This window comes from Balaenoptera borealis, assembly GCF_965194805.1.
Source record: "Balaenoptera borealis genome assembly, chromosome: 8".
Taxonomy (NCBI): Eukaryota; Metazoa; Chordata; class Mammalia; order Artiodactyla; family Balaenopteridae; genus Balaenoptera; species Balaenoptera borealis.
Genome location: NC_138865.1, coordinates 34,939,588 through 34,956,267, shown reverse-complemented (window position 1 = coordinate 34,956,267; position 16,680 = coordinate 34,939,588). Strand labels below are relative to the sequence as shown.

Below are 16,680 nucleotides of genomic sequence, written 5' to 3'. Positions count from 1 at the left end.
CTCAGGTCTGACATTTATGTATGTCCCTGAGCTTCCTTATCCTTACCTGTAAAAAGAGGGCAAAAACTGTGCACAGACTGCTGTTGTCTCTCCATTTCTGTTACCCTTTTTTCACAGTAATACAAGTCTTGAGATTTGCATGTGGTGTCACATGCCAGCCTTTCTTGCAGATAAGTGTGGCCCTGAAACTAAGGTCTGCCCATGAGAAAGAAAAGAATATATCATGTGACAGCTTCTAGGAATCTTCCTTAAAACAAAACTGGCATACGCTTGTTCATTTTTTGTCATCCCTTTCTTCCATTTTGCTACCTAAGTGTGGTTGTGATGGCTGGAGATTCAGCCACCATCTTGGACACCTTAGAAATAGAGTAGTAATAAGCTGGCAGGAACCTGGGTACATTGAGACAGACACCCTCATAAACCAAAGATCAGAGTTCCTCAACATCAGCACTATTGACATTTGGGGCCAGGTAATTCTGTCTTGGGTGGAGGGAAGGGGCTATACTGTGCACTGTTAGGATGCTTAGAAGCACCCCTGGCTTCTGCTCATGAGATATAGCAGGGGTATCCTCCTTCCCTGACTTCAGGCAACCAAAAATGTCTCCAAATATTGCAAAAAGTCCCTGGGGGAGAAAATCACACCCACGGTTGTGAACCACTGCTAAAGATGGAGGTATAAATTTATACAACTTTTCTAGAAACGACTTGGTAATAAGCACTAGGAGTTTTTTTTTTTTAATGTTTAGACCTTTTCCTCCAGAAACCCTACTTCAAAAATATAATCAGTAAAGTTATACACACATGAATAAAAAAGACAACCTCATTTAAAAATGGGCAAACAGAAAAAGGAGCTTCAAGATGGCAGAAGAGTAAGACATGGAAATCACGTTCTTCCCCACAAATACACCAGAAATACATCTACATGTGGAACAACTCCTACAGAACACCTACTGAACGCTGGCAGAAGACCTCAGACCTCCCAAAAGGCAAGAAACTCCCCACGTACATGGGTAGGAGAGAGTTTCTCTTGCCTCTTGCATGAGGAGAGGGGGTTCAGAGCGCTGCTTAAAGGAGCTCCAGAGACAGGCGGGAGCTGTGGCTATCAGCGCGGACCCCAGAGACGAGCATGAGACGCTAAGGCTGCTGCTGCCGCCACCAAGAAGCCTGTGTGCAAGCACAGGTCACTACCCACACTGCCCCTCACGGGAACCTGTGCAGCCCGCCACTGCCAGCGTCCCGTGATCCAGGGACAACTTCCCCAGGAGAACGCACAGCACGCCTCAGGCTGCTGCAACGTCATGCTGGCCTCTGCAGCCGCAGGCTCGCCCCGCATCCGTACCCCTCCCTCCCCCCGGCGTGAGTGAGCCAGAGCCCCCGAATCAGCCGCTCCTTTAACTCCATCCTGTCTAAGTGAAGAACAGACGCCCTCAGGCGACCTACACACAGAGGTGGGTCCAAATGCAAAGATGAACCCTGGGAGCTGTGCGAACAAAGAAGAGAAAGGGAAATCTCTCCCAGCAGCCTCAGGAGCAGCGGACTAAATCCCCACAGTCAACTTGAGGTAACCTGCATCTGTGGAAAACCTGAATAGACAACAAATCTTCCCAAATTGAGGTGGTGGACTCTGGGAGCAATGATATATATATTTTTTCCCTTTTTCTCTTTGTGAGTGTGTATGTGTATGCTTCTGTGTGTGATTTTGTCTGTATAGCTTTGTTTTTACTATTTGTCCTAGGGTCCTGTCTGTCCATTTTTTTTTTCTTTCTTTTTTTGTTAGTATAGTTTTCAGCGCTTGTTATCATTCGTGGATTTATTTTTGGTTTGGTTGCTCTCTTCTTTCTTTTTTCTTTTTTAATTACTTTCAACTTTTTTAATAATTATTTTTTATTTTAATAACTTTATTTTATTTCATTTCATTTCATTTCATTTCATTTTATCTTTTTCATTCTTTCTTTCATTTTTTTCTCCCTTTTATTCTGAGCCATGTGGATGACAGGCTCTTGGTGCTCCCCCAGGTGTCAGGGCTGTGCCTCTGAGGTGGGAGAGCAAAGTTCAGAACATTGGTCCACCAGAGACCTCCCAGATGCATGTTATATCAAACAACGAAAATCTACAGGAGATCTCCATCTGAAAGCTAAGACCCAGCTCCACTCAATGACCAGGAAGCTACAGTGCTGGACACCCTATGACAAACAACTAGCAAGACAGGAACACAACCCCACCCAATAGCAGAGAGGCTGCCCAAAATCATTACAAGGTCACAGACACCCCAAAACACACCACCAGACGTGGACGTGCCCACCAGAAAGACAAGATCCAAATTCATCCACCAGAACACAGGCACTAGTCCCCTCCACCAGGAAGCCTACACAACCCACTGAGCCAACCTTAGCCACTGAGGGTAGACACCAAAAACAACAGGAACTACGAACCTGCAGCCTGTGAAAAGGAGACCCCAAACTCAGTAAGTTAAGCAAAGTGAGAAGACAGAGAAACACACAGCAGATGAAGGAGCAAGGTAAAAACCCACCAGACCTAACAAATGAAGAGGAAATAGGCAGTCTACCCGAAAAAGAAATCAGAATAAGGATAGTAAAGATGATCCAAATCTTAGAAACAGAATGGAGAAAATACAAGAAACGTTTAACAAGGACCTAGAAGAACTAAAAAGCAAACAAACAATGATGAACAACGCAATAAATGAAATTAAAAATTCTCTAGAAGGGATCAATAGCAGAATAAATGAGGCAGAAGAAAGGATAAGTGACCTGGAAGATAAAATAGTGGAAATAACTATTGCAGAGCAGAATAAAGAAAAAAGAATGAAAGGAATTGAGGACAGTCTCAGACACCTCTGGGACAACATTAAATGCACCAACATTCGAATTATAGGGGTCCCAGGAGAAGAGAAAAAGAAAGGGACTGAGAAAACATTTGAAGAGATTATAGTTGAAAACTTCCCTAATATAGGAAAGGAAATCGTTAATCAAGTCCAGGAAGCACAGAGAATCCCATACAGGGTAAATCCAAGGAGAAACACAACAAGACACATACTAATCAAACTATCAAAAATTAAATACAAAGAAAAAACATTAAAAGCAGCAAGGGAAAAACAACAAATAACATACAAGGGAATCCCCCTTGTTAACCCCCCTAAGGTTAACAGGTGATCTCTCAGCAGAAACTCTGCAAGCCAGAAGGGAGTGGCAGGAAATATTTAAAGTGATGAAAGGGAAAAATCAACAACGAAGATTACTCTACCCAGCAAGGATCTCATTCAGATTTGATGGAAAAATTAAAACCTTTACAGACAAGCAAAAGCTAAGAGAATTCAGCACCACCAAACCAGCTTTACAACAAATGCTAAAGGAACTTCTCTAGGCAGGAAGCACAAGAGAAGGAAAAGACCTACAATAACAAACCCAAAACAATTAAGAAAATGGGAATAGGAACATACATATCGATAATTACCTTAAATGTAAATGGATTAAATGCTCCAACCAAAAGACATAGACTGGCTGAATGGATACAAAAATAAGACCCATATATATGCTGTCTACGAGAGACCCATTTCAGACCTAGGGACACATACAGACTGAAAGTGAGGGGATGGAAAAAGATATTCCATGCAAATGGAAATCAAAAGAAAGCTGGAGTAGCAATTCACATATCAGACAAAACAGACTTTAAAACAAAGACTATTACAAGAGACAAAGAAGGACACTACATAATGATCAAGGGATCAATCCAAGAAGAAGATATAACAATTGTAAATATTTATGCACCCAACATAGGAGCACCTCAATACATAAGGCAAATACTAACAGCCATAAAAGGGGAAATCAACAGTAACACAATCATAGTAGGGGACTTTAACACCCCACTTTCACCAATGGACAGATCATCCAAAATGAAAATAAATAAGGAAACACAAGCTTTAAATGACACATTAAACAAGATGGACTTACTTGATACTTACAGGACATTCCATCCAAAAACAACAGAATACACTTTCTTCTCATGGAACATGGAGACAATGCTCATGGAACAATCTACAGGATAGATCATATCTTGGGTCACAAATCAAGCCTTGGTAAATTTAAGAAAATTGAAAGTGTATCAAGTATCTTTTCTGACCACCATGCTATGAGACTAGATATCAATTAAATGAAAAAACCTGTAAAGAATACAAACACATGGAGGCTACACAATACCCTACTAAATAACAAAGAGATCACTGAAGAAATCAAAGAGGAAATCAAAAAATACTGAGAAACAAATGACAATGAAAACATGATGATCCAAAACCTATGGGATGCAGCAAAAGCAGTTCTAAGAGGGACGTTTATAGCAATACAATCCTACCTTAAGAAATAAGAAACATCTCAAATAAACAACCTAACGTTACACCTAAAGCAATCAGAGAAAGAAGAACAAAAAAACCCCAAAGTTAGCAGAAGGAAAGAAATCATAAAGATCAGATCAGAAATAAATGAAAAAGAAATGAAGGAAACAATAGCAAAGATCAATAAAACTAAAAGCTGGTTCTTTGAGAAGATAAACAAAACTGATAAACCATTAGCCAGACTCATCAAGAGAAAAAGGGAGAAGACTCAAATCAATAGAATTAGAAATGAAAAAGGAGAAGTAACCACTGACACTGCAGAAATACAAACGATCATGAGAGATTACTACAAGCAACTATATGCCAATAAAATGGATGACCTGGAAGAAATGGACCAATTCTTAGAAATACACAACTTTCCAAGACTGAACCAGGAAGAAATAGAAAATATGAACAGACCAATCACAAGCACTGAAATTGAAACTGTGATTAAAAATCTTCCAACAAACAAAAGCCCAGGAATGGATGCCTTCACAGGCAAATTCTATCAAACATTTAGAGAAGAGCTAACACCTATTCTTCTCAAACTCTTCCAAAATATAGCAGAGGGAGGAACACTCCCAAACTCATTCTACAGGGCCACCATCACCGTGATACCAAAACCAGACAAAGAAGTCACAAGGAAACAAAACTACAGGCCAATATCACTGATGAACATAGATGCAAAAATCCTCAACAAAATACTAGCAAACAGAATCCAACAGCACATTAAAAGGATCATACACCATGATCAAGTGGGGTTTATCCCAGCAATGCAAGGATTCTTCAATATATGCAAATCAATCAATGTGATACACTATATTAACAAATTGAAGGAGAAAAACCATATGATCATCTCAATAGATGCAGAGAAAGCTTTTGACAAAATACAACACCCATGTGTGATAAGAAACCCTCTAGAAAGTAGGCATAGAGGGAACTTACCTCAACATAATAAAGGCCACATATGACAAACCCACAGCCAACATCATCCTCAATGGTGAAAAACTGAAACCATTTCCACTAAGTTCAGGAACAAGACAAGGTTGCCCACTCTCACCACTATTATTCAACATAGTTTTGGAAGTTTTAGCCACAGCAATCAGAGAAGAAAAAGAAATAAAAGGAATCCAAATCGGAAAAGAAGAAGTAAAGCTGTCACTGTTTGCAGATGACAGGATACTATACATAGAGAATCCTAAAGATGCAACCAGAAAGCTACTAGAGCTAATCAATGAATTTGGTAAAGTAGCAGGATACAAAATTAATGCACAGAAATCTCTTGCATTCCTATACACTAATGATGAAAAATCTGAAAGTGAAATTAAGAAAACACTTCCATTTACCATTGCAACGAAAAGAAGAAAATACCTAGGAATAAACCTACCTAAGGAGGCAAAAGACTTGTACGCAGAAAACTATAAGACACTGATGAAAGAAATTAAAGATGATACCAACAGATGGAGAGATATACCATGTTCTTGGATTGGAAAAATCAACATTTTGAAAATGACTCTACTACCCAAAGCAATCTACAGATTCAATGCAATCCCTATCAAACTACCACTGGCATTTTTCACAGAACTAGAACAAAAAATTTCAAATTTGTATGGAAACACAGAAGACCCTGAATAGCCAAAACAATTGTGAGAAAGAAAAATGGAGCTGGGGGAATCAGGCTCCCTGACTTCAGACTATACTACAAAGCTACAGTAATCAAGACAGTATGATACTGGCACAAAAACAGAAATATAGATCAATGAAACAGGATAGAAAGCCCAGAGATAAACCCACACACATATGGTCAACGTATCTTTGATAAAGGAAGCAAAATATACAGTGGAGAAAAGACAGCCTCTTTAATAAGTGGTGTTGGGAAAACTGGAGAGCTACATGTAAAAGAATGAAATTAGAACACTCCCTAACACCATACACAAAAATAAACTCAAAATGGATTAAAGACCTAAATGTAAGGCCAGATGCTATCAAACTCTTGGAGGAAGACATAGGCAGGACACTCTATGACATAAATCACAGCAAGATCCTTTTTGACCCACCTCCTAGAGAAGTGGAAATAAAAACAAAAATAAACAAATGGGACGTAAAGAAACTTAAAAGCTTTTGCACAGCAAAGGAAACCATAAATAAGATGAAAAGACAACCCTCAGAATGGGAGAAAATATTTGCAATCGAGCAACAGACAAAGGATTAATGCCCAAAATTTACAAGCAGCTCATGCAGTTCAATATCAAAAAAACAAACAACCCAATCAAAAAATGGGCAGAAGACCTAAATAGACATTTCTCCAAAGAAGATATACAGATTGCCAACAATCACATGAAAGAATGCTCAACATCATTAATCCTTAAAGAAATGCAAATCAAAACTACAATGAGATATCATCTCACACCAGTCAGAAGGGCCATCATCAAAAATCTACAAACAATAAATGCTGGAGAGGGTGTGGAGAAAAGGGAACCCTCTTGCACTGTTGGTGGGAATGTAAATTGATAGAGCCACTATGGAGAACGGTATGGAGGTTCCTTAAAGAACTAAAAATACAACTATCATAAGACCCAGCAATCCCACTATTGGGCATATACCCTGAGAAAACCATAATTCAAAAAGAGTCATGTACCACAATGTTCATTGCAGGTCTATTTACCATAGCCCAGGACATGGAAGCAACCTAGGTGTCCATCAACAGATGAATGGATAAAGAAGATGTGGCACATATATACAATGGAATATACTCAGCCATAAAAAGAAACAAAATTTGCGTTATTTTTAGTGAGTTGGATGGACCTAGAGTCTGTCATATAGAGTGAAGTAAGTCAGAAAGAGAAAAACAAATACAGTATGCTAACACTTATATATGGAATCTTAAAAAAAAAAGGTCATGAAGAACCTAGGGGCAAGACGGGAATAAAAACACAGACCTACTAGAGAATGAACTTGAGGACACGGGGAGGGGGAAGGGGGACAAAGCTGGGACAAAGTGAGAGAGTGGCATGGACATATATACACTACCAAATGTAAAATAGATAGCTAGTGGGAGGCAGCCACATAGCACAGGGAGATCAGCTCGGTGCTTTGTGACCACCTAGAGGGGTGGGATAGGGAGGGTGGGAGGGAGGGAGACACAAGAGGGAAGAGATATGGGGATATATGTATATGTATAACTGATTCACTTCGTTATAAAGAAGAAACTAACACACCGTTGTAAAGCAATTATACTCCAATAAAGATGTTAAATTAACAAAAAAAAATGGGCAAACAATCTGAGTATATTTTTCTCCAAAGAAAATAAATGGTCAATAAGGACTCAAAAAGATTCTCAACATCATTAGCCACCAAGGAAATGAAAATCAAAACCACAGTGAGGTATCACTTCATATCCACTAGGATGGCTATAATTTAAAAGATAGAAAATAACAAGTGCTGGTGAGGATGTAGAGGAATTGGAACCCTCATACACTGCTGGTGGTAATGTAAAAATGGTATCACCACTTTGGAAAACAGTGTGGCAGTTCCTCAAAAGGTCAAACATAGAGTTACCACACCACCCAGCAATTCCACTCCTAGGTATATATCCAACAGAAATGAAAATATATGTCCACACAAAAACTTGTACACAAATGTTCATAGTAGCATTATTTATAATAGCTAAAAAGTAGAAATAACCTAAATGTGCATCAACTGATGAACTGACAAAATGTGATATTATTCATACAATAGAATATTATTCAGCAATAAAAAGGAATGAAGTACTGATATCTGTTACAACATGGATAAACCTTGAAAACATTATGCTAAGTGAAAGAAGCCAACAAAAAAAACCCACAGATTATATGACTCCAGTTATACTAAAAGTCCAAAATAGGCAAATCCATAGAGACAGAAAGTAGATTAGTGGTTGCGTGGGGCTGGGGAGGGGGCATGTGGAATGGGGAGTGACTGCTGATGGGCATGGCGTTCCTATGTGGGGTGATGAAATATAAAAAATTTATTCTAATATTAATTGTGCCAATGTCTGCACAACTTTTTGAATATACTAAAAACGACCAAAGTGTACTCTTTAAATAGGTGAATTGTATAGTATGTGAATTAATAAAGCCATTATAAAGGTACTCAAAACATCAACATCAACAACTGTAAAAACGATGCATATAAAGGATGTATATTGGTGTAAGTTATTTATAAGATTTTAAAAATAAGGAAATACCTAAATGCAAAGCAAAAAAAAAGATGGTAAAATAAACGATGTTGAGTCATTTAAGTAACCATTGTAAATCATTTTTTGAATACTGATTAACACAAAGAAATCTCATGCTATAATCTTAAGGCAAGAGGCAGAATATAAAATCTGACACACACAAAGAGAAAATTTATAAAAGAAAATCCATAATCAATGAAGAATGGTTAATATTGGGTGGTGGGATAAATGGTGGTTTTTATTTTCTTCTCTTCTATATTTTCTATATTTCCTACACTGTTTTTTATAATCAGGAAAATTATTTTTTAAGGATTGAGAAAGAAAGTTTATTTGCAAAACTTACTTGAGATGCATAGACTATAAGAGCTGAATTGAAAATTATAGATCATGTGATAAAATCTTCTAACTTTACTGCTGAGGTGATTTTACTGAAGAAGCTAAGTGCCTTGGCCTATTGTCGGCCATCTTGTCAGAGTGTGTGAAAATGAAAGAGTTCCTCTCCTCTTCTCTCCTCCTCTTTCTCTCTTGATGATGCCGTACACAGATACACAAACACACACTCTCACAAAAGTAGCTCAGAAAAAGAAAGAATTGAAGGCTGGACCTTGAGGGCGTTATGCTAAGACAAACAAGTCAGACAGAAAAGACAAATACAGTATGATCTCATATATATGTGGAATCTTTTTAAAAACCCTAATTCATAAATACAGAGAGCAGATTGATGGTTAGCAGAGGCATGGTGTGGGGTGTGGGGGTGAGGGTGGTCAAAAGGTTATGAAATAAGCAAGTCCTGGTGATATAATGTGCAGCATGGTGACTAAAGGTAACAATACCGTGTTGTATATTTGAAAGCGGTTAAGAGAGTAGATCTTAAAAGTTCTCATCACAAGAAAAAATTTTTGTAAACATGTGTGATGATGGATGTTAACTAATCTTATTGTGCTGATCATTTTGCAATGTATACATGTATCGAATTATGTTGCACACTTGAAACTAATATTATGTTATATGTCAAGTATACCTTAATTAAAAAAAAAAAAAAGAACTAAAAATAATTTGAGAGATTTCTTTCCCCAAATTGGATTCTGTTCTAAAACTCCTATAGGAGTATAAAAAAAAAAAACCAACAGTCTCTGTCCTAGACCATTAGAGGGCAGTCACAAGTTAAAACAGACTGCGTCCTAAGCACAGTGGATAGACTACAATGAGAATAATCATCTTCTTTGGCATCGGAAGCAGACAAACATGATTAAAATCATGCTGACCTTGGGATGACCGTCTTCAGCTTTCTCTGGCAAGCTCTGGCTAAAAAAGTCTTTTTGAAGTAGGGCTTTCTGTTTCCCATCCCACAAGAACAAGAAATGGATGATGCCTCAGGGAACTGCCCCAGCAACAGCTCCCAACTTTTTCGGAGCAGCAGCCCATAATCACCTCATTTTCCTGCTCCAAGTGTTGTCAGAGGGATTCTTCCGCCTTTGGCATCCAGGGAGGTAATACAGATGGAAGGCTGGAAGAAGGACCAGCTGCTGATGCTGTTCCTCAGGCTCCCAAGACCTCCAAACAAAAAGAAGAGAATCAGGCAAGAAACAAGAGCTCAGTACTCCTCAGCGGAAAGAAAAGCCCCGTGAAGTTTGGCAAGCTTCGCTGTTCCCAAATGATTCCCAGATGATGGTAAATTTGGAAAATGGTCAGTGTTGAAATCAAGACACGTGGCCCTGGTTGCAAAGCCCAATTCCTCCCCTCTCTCCAGGACATGTGAAAGTGAAAAATACAGAGTTGGGGGCAATAGTGTTCACCCCTTGCCATTACTCCCAATTAAAGAACCTTATCCAGACAGTTAGGGCTATACTATAGTGCTTTAGCCTATATGCTGGAAGAGGATGCACGTTCATATCCCAGCTCTGTCACTCACTGGTCAGGTGAATCGGTATGAGTTACTCAACTTTTCTGTGCCTCAGTTTCCTCATCTGTAAAATGAAGGTAATAATAATATGATTTCCTACCTACTTCCTAAGTTATTATATAGGAAGGATTTACATAGTCCCTGACACATTATTAGTACTCAACAAATGTTAGTTATTATCTAGTGCTAGTGGTGATGGGACTAAAGATCTTAAAATACAGCATTTTTCTACCCTCATTTCATCCAGTCCAACATCTTAGGGCTTTTCCTATGAGGAAATGCTCTCTTAAAGATCCTCAAAAAGCTTGTTAGATAATCATTCAAATCTACCCAGGATTAATACATTGGAAAAACCCCTATATCACACAACTAAAAATTTATCTCTAACATCTGCCCAAGGTTTTATTAGCTGAACTGCATTCCTTTTCTCACCTAAGCTGCTGGTTGTAGAAGTTCTTCCCCAAAGGCAAATTTACCAGGGATTGAAGTAAAGGTTTTGAAACACAATATCTACACTTTTACAAGTTGCTCCATCAATAGTTGAAATGCCAAGTAACTCTCCATAATTGATATAGGCCAGGACAAAAAAGATTAATTAGTGTGGCTCATTGTATTTTCCAGAGGTGGTCACAACAATATTTCCTATTACATGTGATACTTCTCCCATCAAGAGGTGGGGTTTGTGTCCCCTCCCATTGAATCTGGGAGGGCTTTCAAATGATGCCATGTGACTTCCAAGGTTAAGTCATATAAACAGTATGGCTTCCGCCTAGTTTTCTTTGGGATGCTCATTCTTGGAACCCAGCCACCATGCTGTGAGGAAAACCAAGCTGCATTTAGAGAAGCCATGTGTAGGTTTCCATCCTGCAGCCCCATCTGGGGTCCCAGGCAGCAACTCCCATCAATTGCCAGACATGTAACTAAGCAACCTTTCAGATGATTCTAGCTCCGGAAGCTGAATGATTTCCAGTCATTGAGTCTTCCCAGCTGAGCCCCCAGATATCATGGAGCAAAACAAACCTGCCCACTGGGCCCTTTCTGACCCACAAAATCTGTAAGGACAAGAAAATTGTTGTCATTTTATGCTACTAAGTTGGGCATCACTTATTACACAGCAATAATAACTGGTACAGCAAGCAAGCATGATTGTCTCACGTTTAAGTAGATTAGCCTTTAATGTCTGTAAAATACCTCCCACTTTGCTGATATCATAAATTCCACAATGAGATACTTACTCTTTTGGCTTAAAGTTTTACCCCTTTTGAAACATAGAGTGAAGTGTAGTAAGAAAGAAGCCCAATGTCCTAATCCAGGAGCTACCAACTATTAATGGTATGACTTGGACAAATCACCTAATATGTGGGGCTTATGTTGCATCCCTTTTCTCCAGATCCAGCCTCTACCCTTCCCCCTCCCCACCCCCAACTTTGTACCTCAGGAGATTAACCTTATGGTTTACATCAGTGAGCTTCCAGTTTGTTGTGACCAATGGGAGGCACCAAGAGAGGCCCAGAAGACAGCAGGAGAATGAAGTTTGGGTATCATTTCAGTAAAGGTAAAACACCCCTGTTTTTCCACTCAACCCTCTCTCTACTCTCAAGTAATTCTGATCACCAACTGTGTGGGGAGATTTTCCCACAGCAAGCAATTCTTGGACACCCGCTGGATGTCCTACAATTCAACTCAATTCTGACACTATCTACCTGAACATAGCATCAGATCCCACAGGTTAAGGGCTCAGTCCCTCAAGACTGCTCCCACTTCATATATCAATTGCAAGTCCAGGCTGTTATCTGGGCTTCTGACCAATTGGCTGTAAATCAGAAGTTCCCACAACGCCTCCTCAGGTTTGATCATTTGCTAGAATGGCTCACAGGACTGAGGAAACCAGTTTACTTACTAGATTTCCAGTTTATGTATAAAGGAATACAACTCAGGAACAGCCAGAGGAAAGAGCTGCATAGGTTAAAGTATGTGGGAAGGGGTGTGGAGCTTCCATGCCCTCTGTGGGCATGACACCTTCCCAGCACCTCCACATGTTCACTAACCCGGAAGTTCTCTAAACCCCATAGTTATAGTTCATATTATATGGAGGCTTCATTACATAGGCATGATTGATTAAATCATTGGCCATTGGTGATTGAACTCAGTCTCCACCCTTCTTCCCTCCCCAAAGGTTGAAGAGTGGGGCTAAAATTTCCAACTCTAATCACATGATTGGTTCCCCTGGCAAACAACTGTCATCTTTAGGGCTTTCTAAAAGCCACCTCATTAACTTAAACTCAAGTGCAGTTGAAAGGGGCTCATTATGAATAACAATTGACACATTTATTGCTCTTATCACTTAGGAAATTCCAAAGAATGGGAATGAAAGTGAAATATATATTTCTCATTCTAAACCACAGTATCACAATTCCCCTCTGCCTCTCTATGGAGTGGCCACCGCCTGGCAGCATCTCTCAGCCAAAGGTTGCAGTTCCTCTGAGGCAGTGCTTCTTACACAGTTCCCTTTCTCTCTCTCTCCTAGTATTTGGTCCTTTCCCAGCCCCTTCAGGCCTTGGGGTAGTAAAAGCACCCCTCTATCACTAGCTCTGATGACTTACCTACACCCTTCCCACACATTTGCAATTAATTCCTCAAATTGCTCAAACATGCCTTTTGTTTCCTCTTGGGATACTGACTGATAAGGAGTTTTTGATTCTTCTTTGTAAAAAAGAGATTCCACCCATCCAGGCTGCTTCAGAGATCGAGCAAGATAATCAATGTGACAGATTATGTCAGGTCCAGGCTCAGTTACCTCCAATCACAAAAAACAAAAACAAAACAAAAGCACACTGAGTATTTCAAACAGAGGGAATTTAAGAGAGGGAATTGGTAACACCAAAGTTGAAAGGCTGAAAGAGCAAAAAGAGGATACTAAGTAACCCAGATATCAGTAACTGCAGGGCTGGTGGAACAAAAAGGAGGAGGTGGAGTTTCTGGGAACTGGATGCTTAGAGGGGGACCCCTGCATGGTTAAGGCTCAGATACCTAAAGAGGGCTTTGTGGGGCTGGTGCTCAGATCCTTACAGGCTGCCTCTTGATTGGTGCTGAGTCTGGCTAAAGCTGATCTCTCTGCAGAGTGATGGCAACAGAAGTACAAACACGAAGAAATTTCCCTAGCCCTTTCTACCTCCCTTTACTCTCCCAAATTTGCCTCCCCTAGGCAGAATCTAACCCAAAGCCAGCTGGTGTGAGTGTCTTAGGACTCGAGTTTGAAGCTTCCCCAGACCATCACCATAGATCAGAGTATAAACGGTGGAGCTTAGGACTGAAAGACACCAGGTTAATAATCAGTACATAAAAGCGTCCTGTATTATAGTTGTTATTGTTACCCATAACTGAGAAAATATAAGTAGATATCTATACTTTAAAATGGATAAATTTTCCCAGTCTTTTCCTCAGAGAAGGTCTAATAAGAGCTATGATATTATAGTCCACTTTCTAAGCTTACCAAGGTTTTAAATGTTCTATCCTCTGCTTTCTTCCAGAACATCAAAATGTCCCATAAATTTCAACCAAATCTCCCAGAATCCTTTTAAAACTGGAGCAGCAGCACATAATCTTTGCTCACACCATAAATGCAAATGACATTCTCAGAAAAGATAAGTGCCACCAAGCATTGGCAGTGCCTAGAACACGATGATGTCTTGGGGAAGCACTCTTGACCAATGCCAGACAATGCAGGGTCACCAGCTGGCATGATCCTCCCCCAACTCCCTCAAGAGTTGAAGGATAGTAGTTCCCTAACACACCACCTCATATGCATTGACAATTAAAGCCCTCAGTCCAGCAACCCAAGGGCTGGAGACCTGTAAAAACTCATTTCTAGAGATACCAACTCCTGTATTAGAGCAAAGGTTTTTTAAACTACTTTTAGCAACATATTTTCTGTTTTTATTTTTATAAACACAGTCTTCCATAGAACCCCAAATAAAATTGAAATAGATAAATCTGGTGCTGCATTAGTTGAAATAAGGGGTCCCCAGAAACTGTCCTGATGTAGCTGTTGTCCCCACCCCTTCTCCTAGACAGTTTTCTGGGTCTCTGAGGAAGCCAGTTTGAGAACCAGTGAGGGCTCTAGGACTACAGCAGTCTTGATAAAGTTTAGTAATTTCAGAAATTCTTTAATATAGCTATAAAAGTAGATTACTAGGTATAATTGTTACCAATATTCAAAGAATTGGAGGCTTTCTTCGCACTACATTATATTATAATCCCATACAGAAAATTTTCCAGTTTTACCTATAGACACCCTCACCTTCTGTAACTATTAAAACCCCATCGCACAACACATGTTTTTACATCACAGCTCTCCCAAAGATCTCCAGACTTGAGTAAAATTGCAAAACAAAGTTGAATTTTAAGTACTGGATCTGTGTCATGGGCCCTCCAGCTTCAGGGAGGTGACAAGTACTGGTCTGTTCCTGGGTCCTCTGTGGCCAACGCAGAACTTGGTGAAGAAAGCAATGCTGGGTGGCACATCAGCCCACCAGGACTATCTGATGTTGGCATTCTGCTTGAGGTAGTCCATGTAGCGAGTCAGGAGCATCTTCTGAAACACGCTGCTGTAGAAGGCCCATGACGGGATCACGCTCAGAATGCTTGCCTTTAATAGACAAAAACATAAGTGTCTGGGAGAAAAGAAGAGCAAGGAAGTTGCAAGAAAACATCTCAATTTATATTCATCATCTTTAAAAATGTATATCTGATGACTGAATTTAAGTCCCAAATCTTTCAAGTAGTTGTTAAAGTTTAAATGTCTTGTGACATTTTCTCAGCAAACAGGGTTTTCTCAGGAACGTCAGAACAGTCAAAGCAGTCACTTGGCAGAACAGTCGTGAGGTATTTCTAAATTAATAGAACTCTGTACATAGTAACACCCTCCCTTTCTTCTTTCTCTTAGTGAGCACTTTCTCTTTCTGGTGCTTGATCTCCCAGTGTCTTCATATTCTTTCTAGCAAGATTCTACTAAAATGAGATTCCAGGAAAAAAATCAGAAATGCTTTCCATCACCTGGCACAATGCCTGAGGCACAGTAGGCACTAAGCAAATACCTGAATGCATAAAAGAGTGAATGAACAGGAGAGTGGCCAAGATGGTGGAGCAGGAAGATGCTGAGCTCCCCTCCTCTCACAGGAACACCAAAATTACAACTATTTACAGAACAACTACTGATGAGAGAGACCTGAAGTCTAGCAGAAAAGATCTCCTACAACTAAAGATATAAAGAAGGAACCACAAAGAGATGAGTAAGAGGGGTGGAATGTGGTATAATCAAGACCTATTCCCCCAGGCAGGAGACCCACAAATGGGAAGATAATTACAATTGCAGAGGTTCTCCCCAAGGAGCGAGGGGTCTGAGCCCCACATTGGCCTCCCCAGCCTGAGGGTCCTGCTCCAGGAAGATGAGGCCCCAGAATGTTTGGCTTTGAAAGTCAGTAGGCTTATTTTCAGTAGAGCCAGAGGGCATTAGGATATAGAAACTCCACTTTTAAAGGGCACACAAAATCTCACACACTCTGGGAACCAGGGCAAAAGCCCAACCACCAGTGCACTGGCACTGGCCCCAGGACCCCCAAGGCCCCACAGCCAGCTGTCAGGTCCAAACCTGTCCACCAGCAGGCCAACACCAACTCCAGGACCCCCAGGGCCTTGCAGCCAGAGACACTGGGACCAGGCTCTGCTCACCAGGGGGCTGTCACTATCTCCAGGACACCCTGGGCCTCAGCTCTGAACACAAGCAAGCCAACACCAGTTCCAGGACCCATGGGCCCTGCAGCCAAAGACCCCAAGACCTGGTTCTGCCCACCAGTGGGATGTCACTAGACCTAGAACACAGTCTTACCTACCAGCAGACAGACACAAGTTCCAAGAACATGACAGCCCCACAGCCTGACATGTCAGGACCTAGCCCACCCATCAGCAGACTAACACCAGCTCTGAGACACCTTGGGCCTCACAGCTGCCCTGGGATCAGGCCCCACTCACCAGAGGGTTGACACCAGCTTTGGGACACCACAGACTCAGCAGCCAGCCATGTGAGGAACCAGCCCCACCCTTTAGTAGGCCAACACTAGATTTGGGATCCCAAGCCCTGTAACCAGCCACCCTGAAGTCTGACCCACACACCAGTGA

The 16,680-nt window shown here is 40.6% G+C and overlaps 1 protein-coding gene across 1 annotated transcript in view; it reads right to left on the bottom strand.

The window, feature by feature from the left end:
• Positions 1 to 2,474: 2,474 nt before the first annotated feature.
• Positions 2,475 to 16,680, bottom strand: part of HSD17B3 (hydroxysteroid 17-beta dehydrogenase 3) — a 233,399-nt gene continuing 219,193 nt past the window's right edge. The window contains exon 12 of the mRNA XM_082401269.1: positions 2,475 to 15,151. Coding sequence (XP_082257395.1) covers positions 15,041 to 15,151 — 111 coding nt within the window. The 3' untranslated portion in view covers positions 2,475 to 15,040. The remainder of the gene's footprint in view (positions 15,152 to 16,680) is intronic.